The sequence below is a fragment of the Clupea harengus genome, chromosome 3 (genome assembly GCF_900700415.2).
Source record: "Clupea harengus chromosome 3, Ch_v2.0.2, whole genome shotgun sequence".
NCBI classification, from domain to species: domain Eukaryota; kingdom Metazoa; phylum Chordata; class Actinopteri; order Clupeiformes; family Clupeidae; genus Clupea; species Clupea harengus.
Genome location: NC_045154.1, coordinates 6167345 through 6194857, shown reverse-complemented (window position 1 = coordinate 6194857; position 27513 = coordinate 6167345). Strand labels below are relative to the sequence as shown.

General features: G+C 46.2%; 1 protein-coding gene across 2 annotated transcripts; it reads right to left on the bottom strand.

Annotated features, from left to right (window-relative positions):
- Positions 1-549: 549 nt before the first annotated feature.
- Positions 550-26683, bottom strand: pard6a (par-6 family cell polarity regulator alpha). 2 transcript variants are annotated; one of them, XM_031564386.1, is made up of 3 exons: positions 26030-26683; positions 21736-21973; positions 550-4281 (listed from the first exon to the last, which is right to left on the bottom strand). In XM_031564386.1, the coding sequence occupies exons 1-3, from the start codon at positions 26090-26092 to the stop codon at positions 3371-3373; spliced, it is 1212 nt and encodes a 403-aa protein (XP_031420246.1). In that variant the 5' UTR covers positions 26093-26683; the 3' UTR covers positions 550-3370. The 2 variants fall into 2 exon arrangements, with proteins under 2 accessions (XP_031420246.1, XP_012687855.1); XM_012832401.2 differs by having other exon boundaries at positions 21751-21973.
- Between the last annotated feature and the right edge of the window lie 830 nt (positions 26684-27513).

The window sequence follows — 27513 nt, the reverse complement described above, 5'->3', positions numbered from 1 at the left end:
ATAGGATTAATTCTATCCTTAGTCCGGTGTGAATATGAGGAATGCCAAATTGAGGCCTTTGATCATGTTCAAGGCTTAGCAAGGAATTTGTCTGTGGGTTTGCAGGTGAAACACCCTTTTGTCCCCCAGAGAACTGACCTTGTGTTCTGTGTAATAATTATGTTAAAGTCATAGCAAGTAGCAGGAAATGAAATGTCTGAAAGGGTGACGCAGCTATATCCTGCGCAGTCACAATTAATATAGCGGGATGTGTTTGTTCTGGTGGTGCAAGTGCAACTCATTCAGTTCAGTTATTTGACCAACCCTACTGCTTTCAGATGGAACACATCATCAGCATTATTGAGGAGAGCTATAGCATTAAACCTAAATTAATGAGAACCTCACATGTTATTATCATGCTAATAGTCTATTTACTTCGCGATGTATTCAGATGTTGTAAGGGAGACTCATACAATAGAAGCAAGTACTTAAACATTCATATTAATTACATGACATCTAAATCCAACTGTAGTTGTCATTTTATTTTTTCCAACAACAAAGACAAAAACATTTGTTTTGAATAGTTTTATTTTCCTTCATAGAACATTTTATAATCAACTTTTAACATTCACAGTACTGTACACCTTTACCCATGTGATTAATAAAAACACAAGTTTCATTTGATTTAGGCTTGGCTCTATGATATTCAGAAATAGAAATTTTCTCATATACATACAAAAGTACAAGAATAAGAAAAATACTTTCCATATATTACACACACATATATAAAATGTTCTGTCTTATAAAAGGGCTCCATGTTTATCAAAAATGTCCTTTCTTTTATTTTGCCTTTACACATGTACATTTACACTTAAAACAATATTCAGCCCACATTGTTTAATAGTGATTATTATGACAATATGTTTGTGAGAGTGTCCAACAAGTAGTCAGTCTGAGCCACTACATAGAGACTCCTTACGAAAACCAACCCATAACCAGGGACTCCGTCGAGAAATTCTAAATGATCCCCATCAGTGTTAAAGAAACACTAGTGTCTTCCTTTAGCTCCTTTCTTACCTGTTTTCTCTTCCAGATGGAGAAAATGCCCTCCAGGTAGTAGCCTACTCAAAAGTAGAGCTAGCCTGACCTGGGACGTCTTGCATGTCATTGCTTAAATTCATTTATCTTTTTCATTTTTTCAACGTGGCATCGGATGATGAACCAGTTGCGAAGATGGACTTCGGATGTGAAGAGAACCTTGGTTATGCAAGACCACGTTTATCATTAAAAGCCAAAGCCTTAATCAAGACTAATGCTGGGTTCCATCTTATGTGCCCTGCTTTTTTGTCTAGGGTTTGTAGGAAGGAAGCTCTATGCTTGTGGCATCAGCCACCTTAGCGGTGGGGTCTGTTCATAGGATCAGGATGCAGGGCTTGAGGAGGGTGAGGTGGGGGTACCACACAGGTACTTCCTCAGAGATTTCTGGGGTGGTAGAGTGTCCATCTACCACCCCAGGACTTCTGCTGAAACACAATATCCTCCAAATAAACCTCACGGATTTCTCTGAGACACAGCATCCACTTCACTGATCTGTGTCAGAACCCTTCGCACACACACGCACACAGACACACACAAACACGCTCCGTGACACCTCCCTCTACAAATAAACCCCCCACAGCCCTGAATATCAGAGCAGGGGGGGGGCTGTGTGTAGACAAGGTCCCAATGTGCAGAATTCGGGGCTTTTCAAACATGAGAAGAATTTCCTTTTTTTACTACAAGAAAACACGAAACCCACAAGACGGCCCGCAGACAGCTGAGTCTATGAGAGTCCATGACCTTCTGGAGAAACACTCCCTCTGGTACTTTTGTTGTGCTAGTATGCCGTTTTTGGAGGGGATAGCCTGAAAGGAGCAAACTACAAGAGAATGTGTAAATCTGCCCTGGAGCCAGAATGTTCAGACTTAGATGCATTACTCTAGGCTGCAACAGAACTGTAGTGCAACACAAAATGTATGAAAACAAACTAGTGGACAGGTAATATCATTACCAGTTTGTCCACCATGTACCTAGGAATAAACTTAAAGTCAAAGCATGATTGGTAGCAAAAGTCCTCCTTGTACAGGTGTTGTGTACATGTGTACTCCCCCGCAATTTAGCACGCCTCTGCTCTCTGGTTCACTGGTTAATGCTATCCATGCTTAAGTTCATCCTTTTTTCATGTTTGTTGCTACTTGCTCCACTTTTCAGAAACAGAGCCCAGAAGGTTGTCAGTGGGTTGAAATCATAATTTACAGGGCTATGTTCAGTAACTTTCAGTGTCAGTAGGCCTGGTGATATGTCTGTGGATGCATCATTAAAATGACATTTTAAAAATAAATAAATAAAAGCTGGCCTGAATGCTGAAGGAGCACTGGGAGCCTCAGTGTGCAAGGAGAAATATTAAAAGACAGAAAGCAGTGCAGTACAATCTCTGATTTGATCGTTACAGTTGGAGATACCACACTTCCACTGTCATCATCATTATAATCAGTCTCTCCCTACTCATCATTGCTATCCCATCTCTCCAGTTAGAGGCATCATGAGGAGGACAGATGATTTATGGTTAGTCAGTGTCGAGCACTTTCTGGTCCTGTGGGAGAAGCAGTGTCTTAGAGAGGAGGGTTGGAGTTCCTCACTGAGCAAACTCAAAGGGATCTGATCTAATTTAGCGTCTCAAATTAGCGGACGGCACATGGCAGTCACAGTCCATGTGTGCTGGGGTGACCCCTGTGTGACCTTGCTAGTTCACTCGATCAGTGCACACATCACAGTTTTCTTGGGTTGGGAGGATAGATGATGGAGGGGGAGGAGGAGGAAATAAAAAGCCTAGACCTGATTTTTGAAAGCAAGAATAATAAGGCGAGTAGGAGAGCGGAAAGCCTTTAAGGCACTTCCATGGGTGACAGCCATGCATGCGAGGGGCTCAGGTCCCTCGTACCTAACAGAGCAGCTTCAGTACCTAACAACACAGCTGACCGTGTCAGAGAGACATTTGGGAGACATCAGTGAATTTCCTCAAGAAGTGATCCTATAGGTTTGGCATGAGATTCATCCGCCTTCATTTTTGCCTCACATTGGTTAAGGAGAGCAAAACAGCAGACCAGCAGACCAGAGTGAAACTGGCCATGATCTAGCAAGGATCTGGTAGCTCCACAGCAGCTCAGGGCCAAATTCCCTCCAGAGTCAGCTATAACTTGGGCTGGGTATTCAGATCTGAGTTCCAGCACCATGAGAGGCTGTTCAGGTGGGCGCATAAGAGTATGGCTGTGCATAAGGAAGTTGTGCGGAGTATGCGTAAGGGCTAGCAGTGTTTGTTGTTTGTTGTTGTTGTGTGTTGTCTTCATAGTTCTCACAGCGTGATGAAGTTGCCGTCCTCGCGCATGCTCTCCTGACTGCTGCTGGTCTTGCTGGGGCTACCGTTGTGGGTGGGTGTGGTCAGAGAGCTCAGGGAGGCCTTGCTGTCAGACAGGGAGCTAGTACTGGGCAGAGACACGCTCTGGGGGAGGGGCCTTTGTCCCCGCGGAGGCGGCGGCGCCGACAGCGACAGTGCGTCGGCGTGACTACTGTTGCCGTTGGGTAAACTGTGGTGGGGGGTGTACACGGGCATGCCGTCACTCTCAATTATGAGGTCGCCTTCGTCGTCGCTGTCACCCTCAGCAACACTGTTGCTGTTGCTGTACTGGCTGACGGTCTGGGAGGTGGGGCTGGGGGCGGAGTCCTGTGAGACGGTGGAGCCTCCCGAGCCAGCAGAGCTGGCCCCCACTGAGGTCTTGCTCCCACGATGCACCACGTTGTTGCGCTGGTTGGCCGGCTTGACGGTGACGATCAGGTTGTGGCTGTTGGCCACCATCATATCCGTCACCTGGTCCAGGGACTTGCCGGCCACATTGATGCCATTCACCTCCAGGATCTCGTCGTTGACGGCCAGCAGGCCCGTGCTCTCGGCCAGCCCGCCGCGCACCAGCCGCGAGATGAACACGCCCGGAACCTTCTCCACGCCCTGCGGTGTGACGCGCACGCTCACGCCGTCGCGGATATAGAAGCCCAGCGGCTTGTTGGTGCCGTGCTTGTGCAGGCGCACGCGGCGATGCGTCTCGGGCAGGATGTCCACGTCGATGATGGAGGAGATCTGCCGGAAGTCCTGCGGCATGCCAATGATCAGCTGCTGCTTGGACTTCTGCTGGGTGGAGCGCAGGCCTGCCAGGCCCTTCCTCCTCCTCTGCAAGGAGTTGGTGGCAAAGACAACTGGCTCGTCCTCATCTGTGACAGAGAGAGAGAGAGAGAGAGAGGGGGAGAGAGAGAGATAAGAGTGAGAGAGGGTAGAAAGACAAGGAAAGAGAGAGACAGAGAGAGACAAAGAAGAGACCGAGCAGACAGAAATAAGAGAGAGGAAGAAAACAGGACATGGGTAAGAGAGAAAGAGATGAAAGAGAATAAGGAGAGAAAAAAATAGATATGTCAGTGTCAGACAGAGAGCACTTGAGCATTCCATCTTGGCCTAGCTTGAGTCTGACGGGGGTAAATTGAGGGGGTGGCATATCTTGGGCTCCCTCACCTCTCTGCCACCTTAACTGGCACTGAGTGGTTATGTAAAGCACAGGAGAAGCCCTGGCATGCTGAGAGAGAGTGCTGCAAGGGGGAAGGCTGGCACAGGTTTTTCAATCTGCTTTAATCTTCTCCACTCCATTGCCTCCCTCTCTCCCTCTTTTTGCCTCTCTCTCTCTCTCTCTCTCTCTCTGTCTCTGTCTCTCTGTCTCTCTGTCTCTCTGTCTCTCTCTCTCCCACTCTCCCATCTTCCCTCACTCGTCAGTGTGCGCACTGAGGAAAGTAAAGAGTGTGCCACCACGAAGGAAAAACCTTAGAAACATGTATAATTTCCCAGCCAGAAAAGCAATAGCATTCACGCTGTAAGGACTGTCTTTGATACTTTTTTATATAACACATGAAAAAGGTCAAGAGCGAACGTGTTAGATCAGTAATTAGTCATTCAGAACTATTCTTTATTTAATCCACCTACAGTTCCATGTGTGTGAGCTATATTTATTTTTACCCCCTAATATTCTTGTCTCATTACACAGGTATTAGGTTGCCAAAAAGACAGGATTGATAGATAGGATTACAGCTGGTGACTGCATTACAGCGAGTGGTAAGGTCACAAAACAACTGCACCAGCACAAAAGAGGGACTCCATCATAATAATGATGTCAGTCAGACTGGTATGTGTGTATGAATATAACAGGGGTGGTTGTAAATCTGTCTCGGCCTTGCCTGAAGGTCAAGGGTCAAGCGACGGAATCAGATTACATGTGCTGTAGATTAATGAAAGCTTTGGGCCTTCGCCGGGCACCTCCACAGCCACATGGAGCTCATCATCTCGTCTCTCTGTGTAGTCGGGCTAAGAGAGGGGGCCTTGTTTTTAGCTGTGGAGTTACCAGGTAAAAAGATGCCCGGGGATGTCACTTTGGTTATTTTTAAAATCTGTAGAAGAGGAAGCTCTTGCATCTGTGACAGTGGAGGGTGGGGAAGAGTGTGTGTGTGTGTGTGTGTGTGGGGGGGGGGTGAGAGGTATGAGGGAGGTCTTGTTGTGGTGATGCCAGGCAGAGCCTGCTGAGATGCAGGAAGTCATTAACACCCTCTTAAATGGAGCGAGCACAACTCCATCTCTGAAAAGCCTCCGGTCTGTGGCATCCGAGTGTTCAACACCCTCTCCAAATACACAAAACCAACACTGCCTCTGCTAGATGCCAGGATCAATCTCATCGGCCAGATGTGTCCACAAACAGGTTACTCCCATATAAAATAAAGCTAGACTGCCAGTAAGAAGATCTTACAAAACTGCACACATCAGATACAAATGCAATTTTTTGGGGAGGTGGGGGGTGAGCACCTCCCACCTCATTAATTACCCAGAGCTTCATATAACCGTCAAAGACGCCGTGACAACCAGGGCCAGACAGCTGGTGCACTCTGACCTCAGTACTAATCAAAAGTGACACCCACCATGGTCATCTCCTAATGAAAAAGACTACAGCTCTCAGCAACACGGGGGGGGGGGGGGGCTCCGTAAATGTCCACATAAGTCTGTATGGAAAAAACTTGGCATGTTCCCGGTAATTTTTCTTAGTTTGTGTTTGTGCATGTATGTGAGTGACAGTGTGTGAGAGAGAGTGTGTCTCTGTGTTAATGTTAGGTAGTGTTATTGTGTGATGTGACGTTCGTTACACCCTCCGCTCTCATTAGGAGAGTGCCTTAAAACCTGAATGAATATGAGCCCTGGCGTTGTTGCTTGGTGTTTGTGTGTCTGTGGCTAATGCCGCCTGTGTCACTCGTGGCTCCTCGGCAGCCTCTCCGGCTTCCTTCCCCGTCTTCCTCCATTAGTCTGAGTGTCTGGACCCCCGCTGGGAGTGGAGCTGGCCTGTTATTAAAGCCGCTCTGCAGCCGGGGAGAGGCAGGAGAGACTATTTGAACACACAGGGGGGGGGGGACATGCCAGACTGGGAGGTCATGGATTGTTTGGGGGGTGGAGTATGGGGTTGTTTGGAGGGGTGGGTAGGGGTGGCTGTATATGTGGTGGAGGAACCAGCTCTATCCACTGGATATGGTGGATTTAGAAAGGAGGCACGATGCATATCACTCTGAAAGCACTGGCTTGTGAGATCAAAGGTTAATGCATCCAAATAACTAAGTGTGTGTGTGTCTCTCCTTAATCAGTATTGACAGTACACACACACACACACACACACACACACACACACACACACACACACACACACACACACACAGACACCCACCTACACACACACACACACACACACACACACACACACACACACACACACACACATAATCCATTTAAGAATTCTTACTGATGTTCAGCATAGTCACGAACACACATATACAATTTATCTAAGCAGTCTAATTGAGACACACACAAACACACACACACTCCTAAATCAGATCTAATCAGGACGATTCTGTCGTTCCATGTATTGATGACATACATACTCTTTCACTCTCGCTCGTCATGTGTCTAACCACCTGACCTGGCCTTCATGTGACACCAGAATACAGGTGACACATATTCTGGTACTTCTGTTTCTGTGGCAACATGAAGTTCATGCATATGTGTCTTATGACCCATCTCAGCCAGTTAAACTGGTCCTTAGCCAGGACAAATTAGTTTATATTTGTGAAGCATGCTGACAATATTTTGCCGGTTATCAGATTACGCTGTCCTGGAGTGGCATGCAATGTGTATCACAAACAGATACCCTCCACACACGACAGACACTCAAAAGAGAACCAGTCTCAGCCTAAACTACCTGAGCATTAAAAAAACAGATACATTTTTATAAGCTACCTATTCAAATGAGATTCAAGAACAGCCCAGTTATAGGACTGTGGGGAGACAAGGCTATATCTCAGCTTAATTCCCAGGACACACAAGGGCTTCCTGATCTACTGACTCACCTGCAATGAATAATAAAAAAAAAAGCAGCACAATATCTGCCAGTCGTCTGCAGCCTCTGGGCACAGACACTGCAGAGCTTTCTGAACATATTTCTGTGGATTAGAGAGACACAGAGAGACTTTACCCACTTCCTCTCCCCTCTCCCCAAAACAAGGCCGACTAGGAACTGCAGAGAGTCACAAGGCTGGGTCAAAAATAACAAAACAAGTCTGCATTCAGGGAGGAAAAGCTCTTCACTTGCTGTGCAAGTCTGGCGAGTGACCTCATTGCCAAGCACCTGCTTTATGGTAACCTAAAAGCACAAACAAACGGCATTTGCTTGACCACGGAAAATGAAAAGGCAGTTGCTTGATAACCACGGAAAATAAAGTAAAAAGGCAGTTGCTTGTAAACCAAGGAAAATAAAACAAAAAGGCATTTGCTTGGCCTGTCACAGTGTAGCACCCTGTTCCTAAATTTTATCTGGATGAGATATTTAGCTTGAAAGCTCATCCATCAGCCTCCATGTGGTTTAACATATCTTGCTTTTCTGGAGGGATGTCTGTTCCTATTCGCCACCGCTGGGCCCCAGCCTGTGAGAGTCCCCAGCACTTGTTTTTCTCTCCGGACCCAATGCATCTGTCACACAAAGCAGGGCCATGTGTACCAGCCACAGCCAGCAGCACAAACGCAAACGCAAACGCAAACGCAAACGCAAACACTAATACAGCAGCTGTTTCCACGTCATAAACATGATGTGTTCAGTCAGTGGTGGAGCCAGGCACACTCCTGTCTATGCTACAAAACCCACTAGCGGCAAAGACAGGAAATCTAATCAGGACAGAGAGATCAACGCTATCTGGCTTTCCTCAAGAGGGAATTTGTAGGGAAGTTGCAGACCTAAGGACTCCATTTCTGCAGCTTTGTTCCATTTACAAAAAGCTACAGAAGAAAGCTGAGGCTGTCCCACTGAAGTGCCACTTAATTGCCATGTCTTGAGTATACAGTTATCTCTCCACCCTCCATTGCCTTTGACTGGCTTCATCAAGCAAACACGGCCTCCCACCATAGACCAGACTACACAAACATGGCACAGTTACTCTAAATCCATGCCAAATGTCTCATTTTACACCAAACTGTGCTCCTTTGTCTGCCTGTGTGTGTATGGAACGCGAAGGCTTATTGATAGTGGAGTTACACCTATGCCCAGTGTGTTATTGTAGTATAGTATGGCTTCCCGAGTCAGGATTCATGCTTCATAATGCTGTGTTATTGCAGGGTGACACAGCTTACTGACCATGTAGCTAGACAGCAACCAGGCAAGTTATTATAAAATAATACATCTTATGGACTGGTAACTTATTAAATGACTGTAAGTTTTCCACAAATGACTTAAAGGGCCAAATGGACTACAGACAGCCATTATTGCACCAACCAAGCGGACTCAGAGATAGTGTTGTGCCTTGCAGTGTGTATAGCTGCAGTGTTGTCTGGGTCAGACAACCAACACAATGGGCTTTTAGCGAGCTGGCTACACACAGCCTGGTAGAGGGACGGGTCTGTCTCTGTCTCGCTGGCAGGACACAGGCAGGGGCGGGCGGCTGACTGGGACGGTGCGTTCACTGCCACTCGGAGGGCCGTGTGGACCAGCTGAAGTGACAGCCAATTCCATTCTGTTTATTCCAGCTGCACTGGGCACTGCTATGATGACAAATAGCCCTGTTTGTTGGTTTGTGTGTGTGTGTGTGTGTGTGTGTGTGTGTGTGTGTGTGTGTGTGTGTGTGTGTGTGTGTGTGTGTGTGTGTGTGTGTGTGTGTGTGTATTTCAAGCTACATTTATATATACAAATAAAGAACAGCTTTACCAGTGACCTTCTGAATGAAAGGTGCAATAATTTAGGAACAAGTAGGGTTGGGACGATGTGACATAGCATGATAGGAGCTTGGCGCTGTTAGCTGAGGTCTGACTTGGGTTTGGCTCTGATAATTAGCATGACAACGCATCCTCCCAGATCGATGAAGGATCTTATTGTTGGACACAGCCCACTGCAGGGATTATTGGATTACACTGTGGCAGTGTTTGTGTGTGTGTGTGTGTGTGTGTGTGTGTGTGTGTGTGTGTGTGTGTGTGTGTGTGTGTGTGTTTGTGTGTGTGTGTGTGTCTGTGTGTCTGTGAGTGTGTGTGCATGCGTGCGCGTCCATGTGTGTCTGTGTGTGCGCGTCCATGTGTTTGTGTGTGTGTGTCTGCATGTGTGAGACTGTGGAACAGATCTGACTATCTGGGCCAGAACAGTGCCGGATGTGGGCCGTGTTGGTGCGAGACCTGGCCCACAGTCATCCTCTATCTCAGGGGTCTTCAACCTTTTTCAGCCCAAGGACCCCTTGGCTGAGAGAGACACTGAGCAGGGACCCCCACCCCCGCCGCCCCAAATTTGGGCCTGATATTCATATAATTTATTTGGAACTAAGTGTCAGTCACACACACACACTCCCCTACACATGTTTGAACAGAATTACAAATCATCTGTGACACAAAACTCATTTCAATTTATTCTGTTTATTATTGACATTTTTTCTCCCTTACCATCACTCTGGAGCCATCACTCTGTATTAAATTAGGGAGGGACAAAGAATTGAATAGCTTGAGAAGCTTAAGTATGGATGAAATATCTCATACCTAGTGAGAGATCTGACGTTTGAGAATTCATCATTCATGTCTTTGGCAACAACATTCTCCCTATGAAGCATGCAGTGCGTCATACATGGCTCTTGCACCGTCTCTGCACATCGCGACACATTTTGGCCAGGGTATATCATGTTCACGGAAAAAATTGTCGATCACTTTGAAAATCTCTGAACTTTTTTTACCTCCAGGCAGCTGCTTACAGTATAGAAATTCCTCCTGCATCTCATTTTGGTCGACAAATCACAAAAAAGCTAAAAGCTGAGCGTCGTTTGACACATCGGTGGGTTCATCTAATTGTAGTGCAAAAAAATCTGCCTTCGGGAGTTTTGCGACTAGTAGTGCACACATCAGCTGGCAATTCATCAATAGGGCGGGCATTGGGATTCTTTTCAGTTTTTTAACGTACTCATCCTTCCCAAACATTGTTTTGCACATATCACTAGCTGTTGGCAATATTAAACTTTCCGCAATTATGTATGGCTGTTTGGTCTGAGCGACACGTAATGCAACTTGATAAGAGGCTTTTAAAGCTAGCTCGCACACTTTGGCTGATTGTCTCATCAAGGTCTGCTAGCCCTCAAAAGATTTTAAACGGGAAATATTAAATGTTTTTTTTCTTTCAAGTGAGCATGGGTTGTCTTTGAATGTCGTTGCAGCTTTGATGGTTTCATAGTTTCGTTTGATAGCACGGAAGAGCAAACCACGCATAATTCTTCACCATCGGTCTCTTTGTGGGTGAAGGCAAACTTCAGATAATTATCTGAATATTTACGTGTCTTCTCCCGTTTGCGCTTTTCGCTGTTCATGGAAGGGGTGTTGTTATCCTCTGAAGGTAGATCATCTGAACCGCCATCAGTGGTGTCTGACGAGGAGCTTTTGTTCCGAGAAATTACAAAACGATCAATTATTTCAAATTGTATGGTTATGGCAGGTAACGTCTTTTGGCACCAGATAGCTAAATGTTGCTAAAAGTGCATATGTTGCCATTATGATCAAATGATCGCGTGAAGACTCATGGGTAGCCTATGTATTATTTTTAAGGAATAGAAAGCAATTTTTATGTTCTGTTTATGCTTATGTAGTCTTTTGGACGTTTTTAATTTTTGGAAGAGGGAAAAAATGCTTCAGATGAAATAATTTGGCGGACCCCCTGCAGTACCTCCGCGGACCCCCTGGGGGTCGCGGACCCCCGGTTGAAGACCTCTGCTCTATCTAGATCACTCCTGTTCAGAGGCAGGCTTGCCTCACTGCTCCACCAGTCTACTGTTACAGCTCCAGCCTGGTGGCTGCATTTTGTCTTGCGGTTGGCAGAGGTGTTACCAAGCCCTCTGTCTTACAACCTCCCAGTGCACTCTAGTTTATTGTCTCCCTCTCTTTTATTCTATTTGTCTATCTTTGTATCTGTTTCTATCTCTTTCAAGGTTGCAATAAGCACCAACCAATTTGAGAACCTGAGCTAATTTCGGGTCTAAGGTTTTCTATTGTGTTGTAGCGCAAAATAGGGTGTGGCAAGCTGATAGGCCTGAATGTGCTAATAGAAGCACTTGGTTCTGGTTTCTATGAGAGTGCTGCCCTGCTTAGGTAACATGTGTTTGAGTGTGTGAGTGTGTGAGTGTGTGAGTGTGTTAGTGTGAATATGTACGCTCTGATGTTCCATGGTACATTTTGTGTTTTTGTGTTTCTGTGTGTAATTGTGTGACCATGTATGCATGTCTGTATGTAACCGTGAAAGCAAGTTTGTGTGTGTGTGTGTGTGTGTGTGTGTGTGTGTGTGTGTGTGTGTGTGTGTGTGTGTGTGTGTGTGTGTGTGTGTGTGTGTCTGTAGGGACTACTCTTCTCTGCCCTATTCCTATGACACTGACCTCACCCCAACACTCCAACCATCTGGAGGATGACGCCCTGCCATATGGTCACCACGGCAACCCTCCGTGCCCCACCAGTTTAGTCATCAGTAAACAGGAAGGGAATCGAAGATTCACCAAAACACACTCTGTCCATCCTGGATGTTGTCATTTGGATAGGTGCAGAATTACATAATGCAGACAATGACCATACGACTGTCTACAGCAGCCTAGTAGGAGTCCCACCCTGCACCCCCAGATACAAAGCCAATAACATACACTAGTTGTGCATACAGTGCAAAACAGATGGAGATTCTGAAAGGCAAAGTATGTTCTGGTTCTGGTGGATTAGGGCCAGATCTGGGCCAGACCCAAGCCAGATCTGGGCCACTGTTAGCTGCTATCTGGGTACTGGGACGTGAGTAATGGGTTTTGTCTGAGATTACCTAAAGCAAGGCTTCACTATAATCCCTTCTTCAGATTATTACTGAGATACTGCCACGTACGTGTGTGTGTGTGTGTGTGTGTGTGTGTGTGTGTGTGTGTGTGTGTGTGTGTGTGTGTGTGTGTGTGTGTGTGTGTGTGTGTGTGTGTGTTATATGGAATGAGAGAGAGAGACCTCTGGTTTACACACACGCACTGCCTGGATTTTCAGTAATCTCACAGTAAACTTCTCCACTGTGTCTGAGTAAACAATCAGAGCTTTGAACAACAAAACGTTGTTAAACACCATTGCGTGCAGCACTTCCTCAAAACCTTCCATATGTTTCCTCATTAAATCGCCGCAGGTGAGACGAATGTTCTCATTTCCCTCTTCTCCTCCATTCCAGCTCCTCTCAAGGCCTTGTTCTGGCTCAGGGTTTGGTTCTGAGGGCATGGCATGAGACTGTGTGTGAAGTGCACCTATTCAAAAGGCAATGTCTCAAAACGAGTTCTCTCCACTGAGCTGCTACCTCAAAATATGTGTGAATGTGTGTGTGTGTGTGTGTGTGTGTATGTGTGTATGTGTGTATGTGTGTGTGTGTGTGTGTGTGTGTAGGTGTGTGTGTAGGTGTGTGTGTGTGTGTGTGTGTGTAGGTGTGTGTGTGTGTGTGTGTGTGTGTGTGGGTGGGTGGGTGTGTGTGTATGTGTGTGTGTGTATGTGTCTGCGCAAACACTCTCTGTTCATGATTTAAAATGTTGACAGCTGCCAGGTTTAGCAAGCATTCCTTTCATTCTCCAACAACCCCACACACTCACACACACCCTCTCTTTCTCTCTCTCTCTCTCTCTCTCTCTTCCCAGCGCTTTGTTCTACCCGGCTACAGGCAAATCGAAGAAATGCATTTCAAGTCAGGTACAAAAGCTCACTATGGTGTGTTCTGCATAGACACACATTTACATATTTAGTCTCACAGAACTGAGAAATCCTACTCTGATGGATCCTGCTCCACCGAGTCACGTTCTGTATCCGCTGGATCCTCATTCACAAACTGGGCCTAAAAATAAAACTCTGAATAACAAAACAAGCGCGTCATCTGGGGAGTGGTGCTCAAAGCTCTCACCATCTCACTTGGCCTAAATTTAGCTCAAGCCACTTTTAGCCCCCGACACAGTTAAAATGAAAAAAAATAAAAAAAATAAATAAATAAAAAACATCTCCCTCACTGTCTCCATCTCTCAGACGCGTCTGTCTTTCTAGAGCCCAGCCCCCCTCCACCTCCTCCTCCTCCACCCCTCCACCTCCTCCTCCTCCACCCCTCCACTATCACTGCCAGTATCAAAGGCGCTTTTCCATTTGAATTGTTGTCATGGCTGCGAGGTTCAAACACCTGCACCTGTGATGGTGTGACAAGCCTGGTCCGCACTGCCCCCCTCCCCACACACACACACACACAAACACACACCTCTCATCCCCCCCATTCTTGAACCTAGTCATTGTCCTAGGACTCCACTGACCTACACTATCCGTGATACCACATACACACAGAACTGGCTTGGAGCCCCCCTTACACACAAACGCACACAGACACAGACACAGACACAGACACACACACGCGCGCACACACACACACACACACACACACACACACACACACACACACAATCCATTTAAGAATTCTAACTGATGTACAGCATAGTCACGAACACACATATACAATTTATCTAAGCAGTCTAATTGAGACACACACACGCACACACACACACACACACACACACACACACACACACACACACACGCTGAAGACTGGGAGAAGCAGATGAATGCTGTGCAGACAGACGAGGTGCACAGTGACACTGATATTTTGTGAGGGGCTGAGGTGGCAGGAGACAGAGAGGGCTCTGTGTTCCGTCTTCCGCAGGTGCCTGCTTCTCTTGAGCTGACCTGGCACCCCGGGCACAGAACCGAGAGAACCACAGAAGAAAACAGCCCTGTTCAGGAACGCACAACGCACCTGCATGGCAGATGTTCTTGGTACACTCATCTTTCCCTTTAACATTCCTTTTTCCATCTCTCTCTCGCCATCTCTGTGTTCTTTTTCTCTCTCTCTCTCTCTCTCTCTCTCTCTCTCTCTCTCTGCATGCCTTCCAGGCTGCCATCCATTCCTTCCATCCTTTCTTGTTTTTCAACCTTTCGTGTCGGTACCCCCCCCCCCTCATCCCTCCCTCCCTCACAGTCGGCGGCTGCTCATGGCCTTGTTGTGAGGTGGAATGGGTGTTACTGCAGTGGAGATGTTATCACTCTATCACCAAGCCGAGACAGCGTGCTGGCAGGAGCTTTAACTCCGCCACGTGCCAGACGGAACGCAAAAGTGCCTCAACATGGTACATTTAGCAATTATGTACTCATTATGAGAAGCAGAGAACACACACACACACACACACACACACAAAAACATGCTTTTGCACTTATACTGACAAACACATACTAAAAAAAGGAGCATATGTACTCACACACATACATAATTAGGCTACACACATAGGCGACACTCATTATCACATATGCACACTGACATAGAGCACAAACATGTATGCAAACAATCACACATGCACACTTACAAGACTCGCAGAATTACACGAACAATACCATTATTAACCCTAAGATCACACATGCGTGCACACACACACACACACACACACACACACACACACACACACACACACACACACACACACACACACACACACAGACTGTATAATCCCCAGTGTCCAAAAACAACTGCAGTGTCTTCAGCCCGCCTGTGGTGGGTTAGGGTATAGGATTTTCTCTGTGTCTGCTAAAATAAGCATCAGAGCCAGTGGGCTTTACACCTGCCCAACACACTCCCTCAGCCCCCACCATCTGTAACACAAACCCCAGCAGCCTTCACGCCAATGCAAATCAGAGTTTGTATACTGAAAACAGCCCTGTAAGGCCCCTGGACGTGGCAGGGGAGAGATGGAGTCTTTTTCTTGGAGGGCGAGACTTGCCACTGACTGTGTTGAACGCTAATGAGACACAGGGGGTGCGCCCCCCCCCCCGCCCCTCCCCCTCCCCACTACAGTGTACTTGGCCACCCTGAGGCAGAGCAGCCCAGAGTGCCGTCTCCAGGGCGCAGAGCAGCAGCAGGAAGCTGTTAAGAAGCTGGCAGCCACACAGAGTCTAAACTTAAGAAATTGTTTTTTTTTTTTTAAAACACACAAAAAAACCTAAATTTACTCTCTGCCCCCTAGCCCCCCCTCTCCCTGAATCCTGTGCCAGGTCAGGCCAAACCTGCTCCAGACTCAGATGCTTCCAAGGGGGTAGGGGGGGGGGGTATTTATTCCCTCTTTTTATTCCTCCTCCTTCATTTTCTCCCTCTCTTTAGCTCTCTTTAGCTCTTTAGCAGTCTATTCTCTCAGTTTCAGAGAGAGAGAGAGAGAGAGAGAGAGAGAGAGAGAGAGTTAGCTGGTAAACTCTGAGCTTTCAAATCTGTCTGGGGAAAACTAAATCTCCCTTGAGAATGAGAGAGCATTCGGAGAAAGAGAAGAAAAAACAGCATGAAGAAGGAGGAAGAAGAAAGAGAATTGAAGAAAGAAAGAATCCTCTTTTCCCCTGCCAATGCATCTAAGGGTCCTGGGATCTATGCCTCTATTCTTGCCCGAAGTAAACCCGCTCCCCTAAGCCCAGGCCTGGAGTGGGACAACTGCAAAGGCCCCTGAATGAGGCATGATTGAGTCAAGCAATGTGTGTGTGTATGTGTGTGTGTGTGTGTGTGTGTGTGTGTGTGTGTGTGTGTGTGTGTGTGTGTGTGTGTGTGTGTGTGTGTGTGTGTGTGTGTGTATGTATGTGTATGTGTGTCTTTGTGTCTGTGTATCTCTGTGTGTGTGTGTGTGTGTGTATGCATGTTTGTGTGGGTATGTGCATCCGTTTGTGTGTGTGTGTGTGTTTGCGTGTATGTATGTATTTGTTTCTGTGTATCTGAGTGTGTGTATGCATGTTTGTGTGTGTGCAGGTGTGTGTGCATCCTTTTGTGTGTGTGTGTCTGTCAGTGTGTATGTGTGTGTGCCTGTAAGCATGTGCAAGTGCCTGTGTGTGTGTGTGTTTTTTGTGCACGTGTGAATGCGCCTTTATTCATTAGTCTAAAAGTAAAGTAAAGCAATTGATATGGGCGTGCATCTCTCGGACTGTGTGTGCTGTGCCTGTGGAGGGCTTACACTCCGGGGGCAACTGTGTGAGGGTCTGGAGCAGTCGCTGGCTGGCTCCCATCTGCCCTCACAATCACATTACCCCAGCCCGGCTCTCTCATCGGACATTCTATGGGATGAGCTCACTCTAAAAGCCCTATCAATCTCCCCTCTGAGGCGGAGATGCTCCACACTATGGCACTAATGTCTCAGTGAGGAGGAGAGAAGGAAAGGGGTGGGGAAGGGTGTGTGTGTGTGTGTGTGTGTGTTGTGTGTGTGTGTGTGTGTGTGTGTGTGTGTGTGTGTGTGTGTGTGTGTTTGTACACATATGGGGAGTGGTGAGTGTATCTATGTGTATTTGTGTTTGCCTAAGTGTGTTTATTTATGTGTTTGTACACATTTTGGCAAGGGTGGGTACACATATGTGTATTTGTGTAGCTCTGTGTGTGTTTGTGTGCAACTATGCATGCGAATGTGTGTGCAAAAAAAGGGGAACGGTGTGTGTGTGTGTGGTGTGACTGCATCTATGAGTATATGTGTGTCCGTGTGTGCATGTATGTGCCTGTGTCTGTGTGTGCGTGTGTGTATGCGTATGTCTGTGTCTGTGTGTGTACGCGTATGTCTGTGTGTGTATGCGTATGTCTGTCTGTGTGTGTACGCGTATGTCTGTCTGTCTGTGTGTGTGTATGCATGCGCGTGTTATTATTAACTGCTTATCCCTCTGGAGCAAAGCATCCATTACACCACCACCCCCAACTCCCAACCCGAGTGATTCCAGCTGTCAGTCAAGCAGCATGATCCAGTCTGACATGTTTCTACACCAGATAAAGTGGCCCTGAGGAAGCAATCCAGTTTCTCCGGGGGGTACATCAAGTCCTGAGCTTGCCTCTCACAGAAGGACTCCTCAAAGATTTCTCGCACTGAGAGCGGAGAGACTGAGAAAGGCAGTGTTTTGTCTGATCTTGTTTTTCTGTTCTTATTCGCCTATTATGTTCTCTTTCGCTCTCCCTCTCTCTAATACATGTTTTGTTTGAAGCCTGCGAGGAGAATTGATGTCTTTGACGAATGTACAGACACACGATAAGCACAATGGTATTTATGAAAGAATTCAGCAGAACCCGTCAAGCCAGTTTCTCACTGTGCTCTGCATTCTTGGTTGTTTTTGGTATGTTTCCTGGTGACTTTCCACACTTCATGAGCACTTCAAACACACAACACAGCACAGCACTGCACAGCACTGCACTGCACTCCAAGTTTGATATCAGACCTCACACCTGCACGATCCCCGAACGGAAAAAAAAGAGAACGTCCCCATTCCATTAATCCCCACACAACACTGAGCTCTAAGCCCCTTCAGCATTTCCATACACATACACACGCCCCCAACACACACACACACACACACACACACACACACACACATCAGTGAACCTTGCACCCTTGGACGGCATCCAATGCTGCACCCACAGATTCTGCCCGAGCGAATCTGAGCAGTGAGCCAGTGCGCAGCATAGGCCTCCACCAACGCCATACATCACAGACCACACCAGGGGAAGAGGGAGGAGGGGACCCTATGTTTTAATCTTTCATTACCCACATGACACTGCCGCAATGAGGAAGGCACTCCATAACATGTGCATTGTTGCACACACACACAGAGCGTAGAGAGAAGGAACTTGGGGAACACACTGGGGAGAGACAGAACAATGGCAGCCTAAAAGAAAGCTACTGTTTTGCTCTTTTGTCCTTTTTAACTGATTAACTGTTTTTGAAAAATATAACCTTCACTTCATATTTACTGATTGGCCGAATTACTTTTACTATATTTTTCACATGGCTTGCCATATTATTTCAGGAAGAACAGAGGAGAGAGAGAGAGAGAGAGAGAGAGAGAAATAGAAAGAGAGAGGAAGGGAGAGAGGGGGAGAATGAGAACGAGAGAAAGAAATAAAGTGAATGAAAGATGATGAAAGAGTGGATTTCCTGCCTGCATCAAGCAGTCAACAGGAAAACATCAAAAGCCGAACGTTCACACAGAAAAAAAAATATATAAAATGTGTATGAGGTGGAAAAGCCATTACGACTGAAAAATGACATTTCTCCCGTGAAATAGATGAAGCTGTAATCGCCCGGAGACAGGTACAGCCCGGCTAAGTCTGCAGCGTCGAAAAAGCCCACTACGAAAATGTGTTTTTTTCTCTCCATCCAAACACGGTTTTATTAGAAAGATCCTCATAGAAAGCGCAGGCTAACAGCCAGCAGCACTACAGAGAAGCAATGTGGAGATTACAAGAGAGGAGGAGTGGAGAGAGAGAGAGAGAGAGAGAGAGAGAGAGAGAGAGAGAGAAAGAGGGAGAGGGAAATTAAAAGAGGGAGAGAGAGAGCAGGGAAGGGAGAGAGGGTGCAGAGAGAGATTTCGAAAGAGAGGAAGAGAGAGCGGCTGGTCACACTTCTGACAGTGGGGCTAATCTCCCTTTGTATTTCTTCTTCTGCCTTAAATAGAAATTAAGTGTTTACTAATGCTCTCAGGCTGCAAGCTCCTGCTGCCTGCGCAGGCTGCAATCCTGCAGGCGTTATGGCCTCCACTCCTGCTGCCTGCGCAGGCTGCAATCCTGCAGGCTTTATGGCCTCCGCTCTTGCTGCCTGCACAGGCTGCCCCAGGAAAGGAGGAAAAAAGAAAATGCTGATCACCACCACTGCTGACAGCAGGAGAAGAGATCTACTCTGACCATAATGGACTGTGTGTATGTTAATATGTGTGTGTGTGTGCGTGTGTGTGTGTGTGTGTGTGTGTGTGTGTGTGTGTGTGTGTGTGTGTGTGTGTGTGTAATGTGTGTGTATGTAATGTGTATGTAAATGTGTGTGTGTGTGTGTGTATGTAAATGAGTGTGGTGTGTGTGTTTCTGTGTGCAGCAGGTGAAAGCTGACAGTTCAAACCATAACTCTTGTTTTTTTTCTGTCAGGTTTGCCTAATGAATCCTGACAGGGTATTGATTGCTTTTCCAGACAGAGTGATTCCAGTAGATGAAAGCGAAAACCTAGATGCCTTATTTGTTTATTATTTTTTGTTTTGGATTGATCGTGAACAGGTGCATGATGAACAAACAGGCTCTCAGTGGCATAGCAACGGTGACAGGGCAGAAACTCTCTCTCTTCCTTTCTCTCTCTCCCTCTCTCTCTTTAAGATGCTGGCCGATCACATGGAGTACCGGCCCATCACCCACCCAGCAGGGACACCCGGTCCATCAGAGGTGAACCAAACAGCAAGATGGCCGTGCCTGTGCTGCTGCAGGCTGCGTTCTCAAACACTTTGCTCATTTTTCTCTCTCACTCCCTACTCTCTGTTAGCTCTCTTTTTAGCTCTCTTTTTATTCTCCTAATTTTTTCCTCCCCCTCTAATGTCTTAGTCCACACGGTGTGTGTGTGTATGTGTGTGTGTGTGTGTGTGTGTGTGTGTGTGTGTGTGTTTAACATATTATTAACTACATTCCTCTCTCCCCTGGGCTCTGCTGATCATGCGACAAAGGTATATGACACCTCCAGACACACACAAACACACAACCACACCCACACACACACACACACACACACACACACATCACTGTCAATAAGCTTGAAAAACTAACACCACCTCCCACAAGCATTACACTCCTCTACAAAATCAATTACCCCTGGGCACCACTGCCCCCTCTTCTCCCCTCTTCTCCCCTGCTCTCCTCCAGCTGTTATGCTGACCTCACCCCCGGCCCCAGCTGGGCAACCAGCTCCCAGGGCACACAGAGCCACTGCCACTAGAGCCCAGGCTCGATGCTGATGCAGCAGGAACAGCTTACACATACAGCACAGCGCAGCACACAGCGGGCCAATTAAGCGACACCACGGCCTGTCTATACCGCATCCTATCCTCTCCACTCCTCTCCTCTTTGACACACACCGTACATGGTCACCTTCAACGAGCTCAACATCTCAAAGCACTCTGCCAACACCGCTTTGTACGATCAGTGTGTATACGATCAATGCGTGCACAATTCATTTCACTGGAGGAGCATCACTTCAGTGTAGTGCATAACATGTGACTGACATATTACGGCTTGTACTTCTGACAGGTCTTGTCAGTCGGTAAAAGGTTAACAAAAAAGGAATTTCACTAAGACTCTTTTGTGCCTAAATTAAACTGAGCCCATTGTGAAATCTGGCTCGTTCTTTCCAAAACAAGAACAATGGCACCCAGTTTGTCTCCCAACAGATTAGCATTTCAAAATACATTCTGTGAACAAGCATTTAAGAGCATTACTGACGCATTCCCATAAGAACAAACCCACAAATTACTTTTCATCAGATCAACAGAATATGATGTAATTTTAGAGATTTTCTTTCCTTGAAAACAAAAAAAGGAGGGTAAGAAATTGAAGCAGAAAGAGAGTGAGCGAGGAAGAAGTTGGGGGAGGAGAGAGTCAAGTCAGAGAGAGCGGCGCAAGAGAGTATGAGTGAGAGAGAGAGCTGAAAAAGATCGCAGACAGACAGAGAGAAAAGAGAGGGCATGGCCTGTATCACGGCTTAGATTAGGCAGAGAGGTCGTCAGCTCCATCTCTGCCCTGCACTGTTATCAGTCCTCGCATTCCTCAGGGCTGACCTGCTGCAGCTCAGTAGACCAAACTGCTGAGAAGAACCAGTCCATCAGCCGGCACTACCACCAGTCTCTCTGTCACCTCTGTCTCCTAAAGGACATATTTCTGAGACTAATCACCAAAGTGTTTTCACAATACATGCCATTCATAGGCCATGCCTTGTAGTCATGGCTACCATGTTGAAACAATGAGAGGCTCCCTCATTGGTAGCCGCCAACCTTTTTTTACTCTTACTGTTACGCTCTGCAATTAACTATGTAGCTCTGTGGCTCCTAACTTAAACAATATAGTGGAGTGCACATCTGCTATTCTGAAAGACTCTTCATTAGCATCAATAGCTCTTGAACACAGCCAGAGCCTCAGCTGTACAACTAACAGGATGACTTCAGTACCCATGAATGGTCTCTGATCAGCTATATGTTACTGTCAAGAGGGGTTTCTCAGCTGCCGACCCCCTCTCTACAACTCAACCGTCTTTTGTCACCTGTTTTTTTCGTACCTCTTCTTTGGATGATGATTCTTAGCAGAGGGTTGGCCGAAGTCACAGCCTTGTGGAAGTTGTCGTCGTTATTAATCGGCAGCAAGTCGCCATGGATATCGGCGTAACCGAGGAGCACATCCACGCCGGGGATGCGGTGAATGTTCTGCAGCAGCTTGTAGAACTCCTGGAACCCACCATTGTTGGTCCTCTTGAGGGCGAAGCGCCTGTACTCGGCCTCATACTGCAACAGAAAGACCTCATGTTACATATACATTATGTATATGTTATGTTATTATCTATACATTACCTCGTCATTGGTCCTCTACAGGGACATAGACCATTACAGAGAATTTTTCCACTCAAAGAACCTTTTCTGGCCCAATAAAGAGCTCTTCAGAGAGATGGTCAGAGTTTGAATAAACTGTGATCAAGCTTAGAATCCGAGTGGGTTGTACAAAGAGCGCTTTATCAGCGAATTTCATGTAAAACATCAGGCTTCAAGAGACTGGCACAGACAGTTCTACACTGAATCTCTCTCTCTGTGTGAGACTGAAAGACAGCTGTGCCTGAGGACAGAATATTACCCTCCCCATAACGCTTCATCCCTCTGCCATTCATACTCCACTGACTGGCACTCCACCTCGTAAATCAGTAAGGGCAGCTTGTAAACGCGTTCATCTCTCTCACTCTCTCTTTCTCTCTCCACATCTCCCTGCAGTCCACATTATACTCCCCGCCAGCCAGAGAACATCCCCTTCTTCCTCTGTGAAGTCTAACAGCTTGACATGATATAAGATACAGGGGTAGCATTAGTGTTTTTTTTCAGTATTGACCACGGCAGTTGTTCTGGTGCCTGTGTGTTTGATGTCCTTTGGCTGACCAATATGGGCTATTCAGATGACAAATGGACAGTGGACACTGGCGGTGAGGGGGTTTGTGGGGGGCCGGGAGGGTTGACACAGTCAGGTAGCAGAGATAAAGACAGGAGAGAGAACACGCTGCTCAGAGAGCTAGGATGTGCTGAAAGAGTTGATGGCCATCCACCGACGACAGAGGAATTCATGTCTCCTTCTCTTATCTCACCTAAAACACACGGGGCAGGTTCTTTTTCAACCTGATGAGGAAAGCAACCTGTGGTGTGATAACGATTTACTTCCTCCGCCGCGGTGACACACCAACACCGACACACAGGGACAAACGGAGAGGGAGGAATGAACAAAAGCCAAACCAAAAAGATGAGGCGAGGAAAATCCCAGAGACGCACATCACATAGCATCAGCGTACCGTCTGGACGATCAGCCTCCGCCGAAATCACACACTGTATCTGATAAAGGCGAGAAGTCACAACAGTCAGAGACCAGTGGGTGGAGATGACGACTAATAAAAGTCATCTTGGCAGCTCAACCACATGCTAAGAATAAGAGCTGTTCTTCTTACGCAGTTTATTTTGCAGTGGTTTTCAACACACCCGAACACTCTCTGCTGATAGTCCATTTTCGCCCCTTAGGCTCAGATTTGCAAGACACACAGAGAACAAGACAGACATTACAAGCTACAAATGGATCTTTGATTTCGTTAACAGCTCCATCACCTCTATTCACTGGCTGTGAAGATGGGCTCAGATTACACTCTTAAGGAAAGAAATGGTTCTTTGGAACCTTTCATAGAAACTTTGAGTATCTTTCACCCTGCAAACATGAGAGAATTCATGCAAGAATCCTAGAATATAAACACCTTTTGAGGGTTCTTTAAAGATATTTTGTACTAACTATTCTAGACTCTGTTGAAGGTAAAAGAGTTCACGCACACCAAAACCGCAACAAAATCAGTTGTCGCAAAAGCAGCCCATCCTCAAAGAGTTGAAGTGAGTGCTCTGACTAGCTGATCTTTCCTAACACATCTGTAACCGGCCAATATCCCTACTAATCATCCTCAACTCCCTCATGACAAACACGCTCTGCAAGGCCCAACCTCTTGACCCATCTCATCCACTTTCATGTGTAATCAGCAGTTTCCCCCTCCACACACACACACAACCTGACACCACCAGTCTCCCCCACACACCAGCCCAGCTCCAGCTGCACCAGAGGGAGAGTTGAGGAAACATGCGAGAGGAGCAAAAGCTGTCCAACTTGTTACAAAACATTTACTTCGTCATTTCTTTATCGCACGTAGTTCTGACATTGTCATAACTCAAGGCATCTGCCCTGTCTCTCTCTTTTGCCCACCACAACCTCAGGAATCTGTGGGCATTCCTTAATTAAATGAAAGTGAGGCTGAGGGACAAAAAACCATTTCTTTAAAACAAAGTGACTAATCTCACATATCTCAAAGCAGTTGGTTGTGACTGTGTGCAGTCACTGTTTTAACCAGCTACTTCGCTTTGGTTTGAGTTTTTTTTTCCCCCACATCTTCTACATCAACACTGAGATAACTTAATTCACAGGACTCTCGGCTGCTTGCCTGTGCCTGAGAGGATTTGTCTCCTTTTCAGCCCAAAACACTGAGAGTATAATTGAAAGGACTGTAGAATTTCAGAGTAAAAATGTGGTCTGCTATCCTCACGTCTACATGGAATTCCCCTTAAATTAGTATGGGAGCAAGCCAAAGACTAAGTGGGCGTTTGCTTCATGTGTGACCCAAAATCCTTCCTGTGACTTGGGAGTCAGTGAGCTGATCACTGGTGAGTCAACAGTGAGTGGACACGTTCTCATTCAAGACTAACTTGCTGACAATGGAGTATTATGTGATGGGGCTTCAAATAAATGAAAGCGGACCATCATTTTGCAGCACTTTGCTCAAATACTGCAAGAGAAAAATGCAAACTGGTGAGCAAGAGAGTGTTCTTGAGAGCAGGCTAGGCTAGCCCATAAGTGAAACTGCCCATGCACAGTATGCCTTTGATGAGGTTTGTTTGCTGAAGAATTTGAAACACAAACTCAATTTCCCACTTCAAATTTCAAAGAGAGCCTGCAAACCAGGCTTTTCCTTTTTTCTCCTTATTTGGAACAAGGTTGAGTAGTCTTTTAAAGGAGCTTTTATTAACCATTCCTAGGTTTTACACGTTACCATTTAATGCTTCCCTGCATTCCCAGCTAAATGAGGTCTGGTGTATATATGGCAGCTTGTGGTCTATGTTGTTTCCCTGGAGTACTCATGATTGTAGCAGCAGGCATGAGCTCAAAGCCAAAACAACAATTAAGTTTTGCGTCGGGGCAGTGAATTTGTTTCATGGCATCTGAGGCCGTCTTCAGATCATGAGTAGACTTCTTTATTGCTGTTACAGTTACTGGTGAATATGTAATACTAATCTGGCCAATCTCTCTCTGCATTAGGTTTTCATGGGGGACAACCCATTCTGAGTCAAGAGACCATATATCCAAATGTACCCCTGATTAATGAAATACCATGAGTAGGCTTCATTATTGCTGTAACAGCTACTGGTGAATATATAATATTATTCTGGCCAATCTCTTCCTGCATTAGGTTTTCATGGGGGGCAGCCCATTCTGAGTCAAGAGACCATATATCCAAATGTACCCCTGATTAATGAAATACGGTCGGAAGGCCCTTCTCTAATACTCCAATGGTCCCACCACAGACACAGAGATGACCCGACTGCTGATCAAACAGATTTGATCCTATGTTACAATACAGAAACAAGATTAAATCGAATTAAACGCTAATACGAAGAAAGATGATGTTAGGTATGATAAGTTTTAAAACGATGCTTTGCTCAAAACACGTCATCGAAACGTTATGACTACATTCGACTCTCCGGTGAAAATGTAGCCCCAGGTCGGAATTCTTAGTCAGGCAATCAGATGCAGAGATTCTCTTGTTGCACAATCATTATCCGACGTACAACATGTATTATTAATCAATAGAGCCCTCAAGCTACGCGCTTTCCGAGGACCGCAGCGCGCAAAGATGCAATAGCATCTGATCATAACAAACCGGAGACTAGGACTAAGGAGAGCGCTCCGCATCCAGAGGACAGCACGACCTGTCAGGATTCGCCAGGCAGGACACCAGCCAAGCTACTGCCTCGCATCCAGGACGTGCCGACACATACAAATGCGAGATCAGCAACATCAGCGTTTCCCGCTCCGGCTGGATTAGTTCATTTGGAAAATACAAGCTCGGATGCGCTGAAAAACGCAGGACGGAGCTCGTGTACATCGTGTATTTTAGCGCACAAGGATAGGCTATTTATCTGCCACCTGTCCCCGCTCTCCTGCATACACACCGTTCGACAGTACCAAGACGACCCGATGGATAATTAATCTCAACTTACTTTACTCTTCACCTCCACCAAATTGTCCGTATTTTTCAGAGGCGTCCTCTGATTCCTTGACATATTCGCTGTGTATTCCCAAAGGGCGTTCTGTGCCCGGGATTCCCTAGATACAGGATCGAGCAGACAGTCGGTCAGTCGGTTGTAAGCGCGTTTGCTAGAAGTAGCATGGAGGTTGATAGACGCAGGGCTCTCCTCGATCCGCAGTGCTGCTTGTGTAGTACCAACTGATCCGTGTCAGACAGTTCTCCTGACAGTGGGCGGGGCGTGCCTGCTTCAATAACAATGACGTTCTTGGACACACCTCTCGAGGGCGTGGTATCGACCGGATTACAGTAATACAGTCACTGTTGCCTTGGAGATGAGGTGGGCCAATGCACCTGACTCGCACTCTGAATGTGTCAGTGATTATTTTTAAAAGAAAAGAGTAGAGAGTGGTGACATCATTCGTTGTATTTTAGTTTATCAGTATGAACTACTGTGGAAATGCTTCATCAGAAGAAAATGGAAAAAGTTACTACATTTCCAGCTATTGTAAATTTTCCAAAAATGGACTAGGTTAATGGCGGTGATGTAATAACATGTGAAAATCAGTGGTGGTACTGACACACTTGGTCCCCTGGGCAGACTCCCCTCACCTCTACCCTAACACACACCACGAGTTCTGGGAGGGGAAGGGGGCACACACAACCCCCCTGTGCCCCATTGGCACTCTGAGATTCTTTTGAATGAAGAGTGCATTACAAATAAAATAAATTATTATTATTATTATTATTATTATTATGTGTATTGTCTGCTCCCTTATTGTCCATGTTGTCTATGGGAGGGACTTCCACTGGATAAGAGTCCAACTTTAAACCATGACAAACAAGAGTTTTCACTTCCTTAACCATTAATTAGCAGAAATATCATTGCTGAATGTCAGAATTGGAGAGAGATGGAGGTTAATTATCTGTATGACTTCCTCATTGCCCTTTCAGACATTACTGTTCCCTCCGATCTCCCCTCTGCTGTCTTTACATGATTTAACACCACTGAATAATCAGTACCAGTCTGTGAGGGTCTCTGAGGAGAGCAATCGGAGTTTGGACACAAAATACCATCGATCAAAGGATTTTTTGGATTTAGGATGGATAAAATGTACATTTATTTTATTTATTGTGTGGTTAATGCAGTGCCGAACCATATGTTTTCATTTGACAAAGATGAATTGTCCATTAGCTTAGATGTGAAAGAATTCTGTTTATACGTCGAACCTCCACAAGTAAGCAGTAAGATTTACAAAAGTGGACCACACACAAAAATACAGAGAGGGCAAACCAATATCAAATTTAAGAATCAAAAACAACAGAACAAAGAAAACACCCAAGATGTCTCGCAGCTCTTACATGTTGCTAGCGTCTCCTGTTGAGCCTGTACTCTTTGTCCAGGTTTCCCCCGGCACTGGGCCTCCTGACAGTACGGATGATGGAGAGAGCAGGAAT

Bases quoted from the DNA above. Each gene is read 5' to 3' on its own strand.
- pard6a (XM_031564386.1), bottom strand. From the start codon at position 26,092: ATGTCAAGGAATCAGAGGACGCCTCTGAAAAATACGGACAATTTGGTG. The intron at 21,974-26,029 runs GTAAGTTGAGAT...TTTCTGTTGCAG, and splicing joins TGGTGGAGGTGAAGAGTAAA to TATGAGGCCGAGTACAGGCG. The intron at 4,282-21,735 runs GTGACAAAAGAC...TCTCTGTCACAG, and splicing joins AAGAGGTACGAAAAAAACAG to ATGAGGACGAGCCAGTTGTC.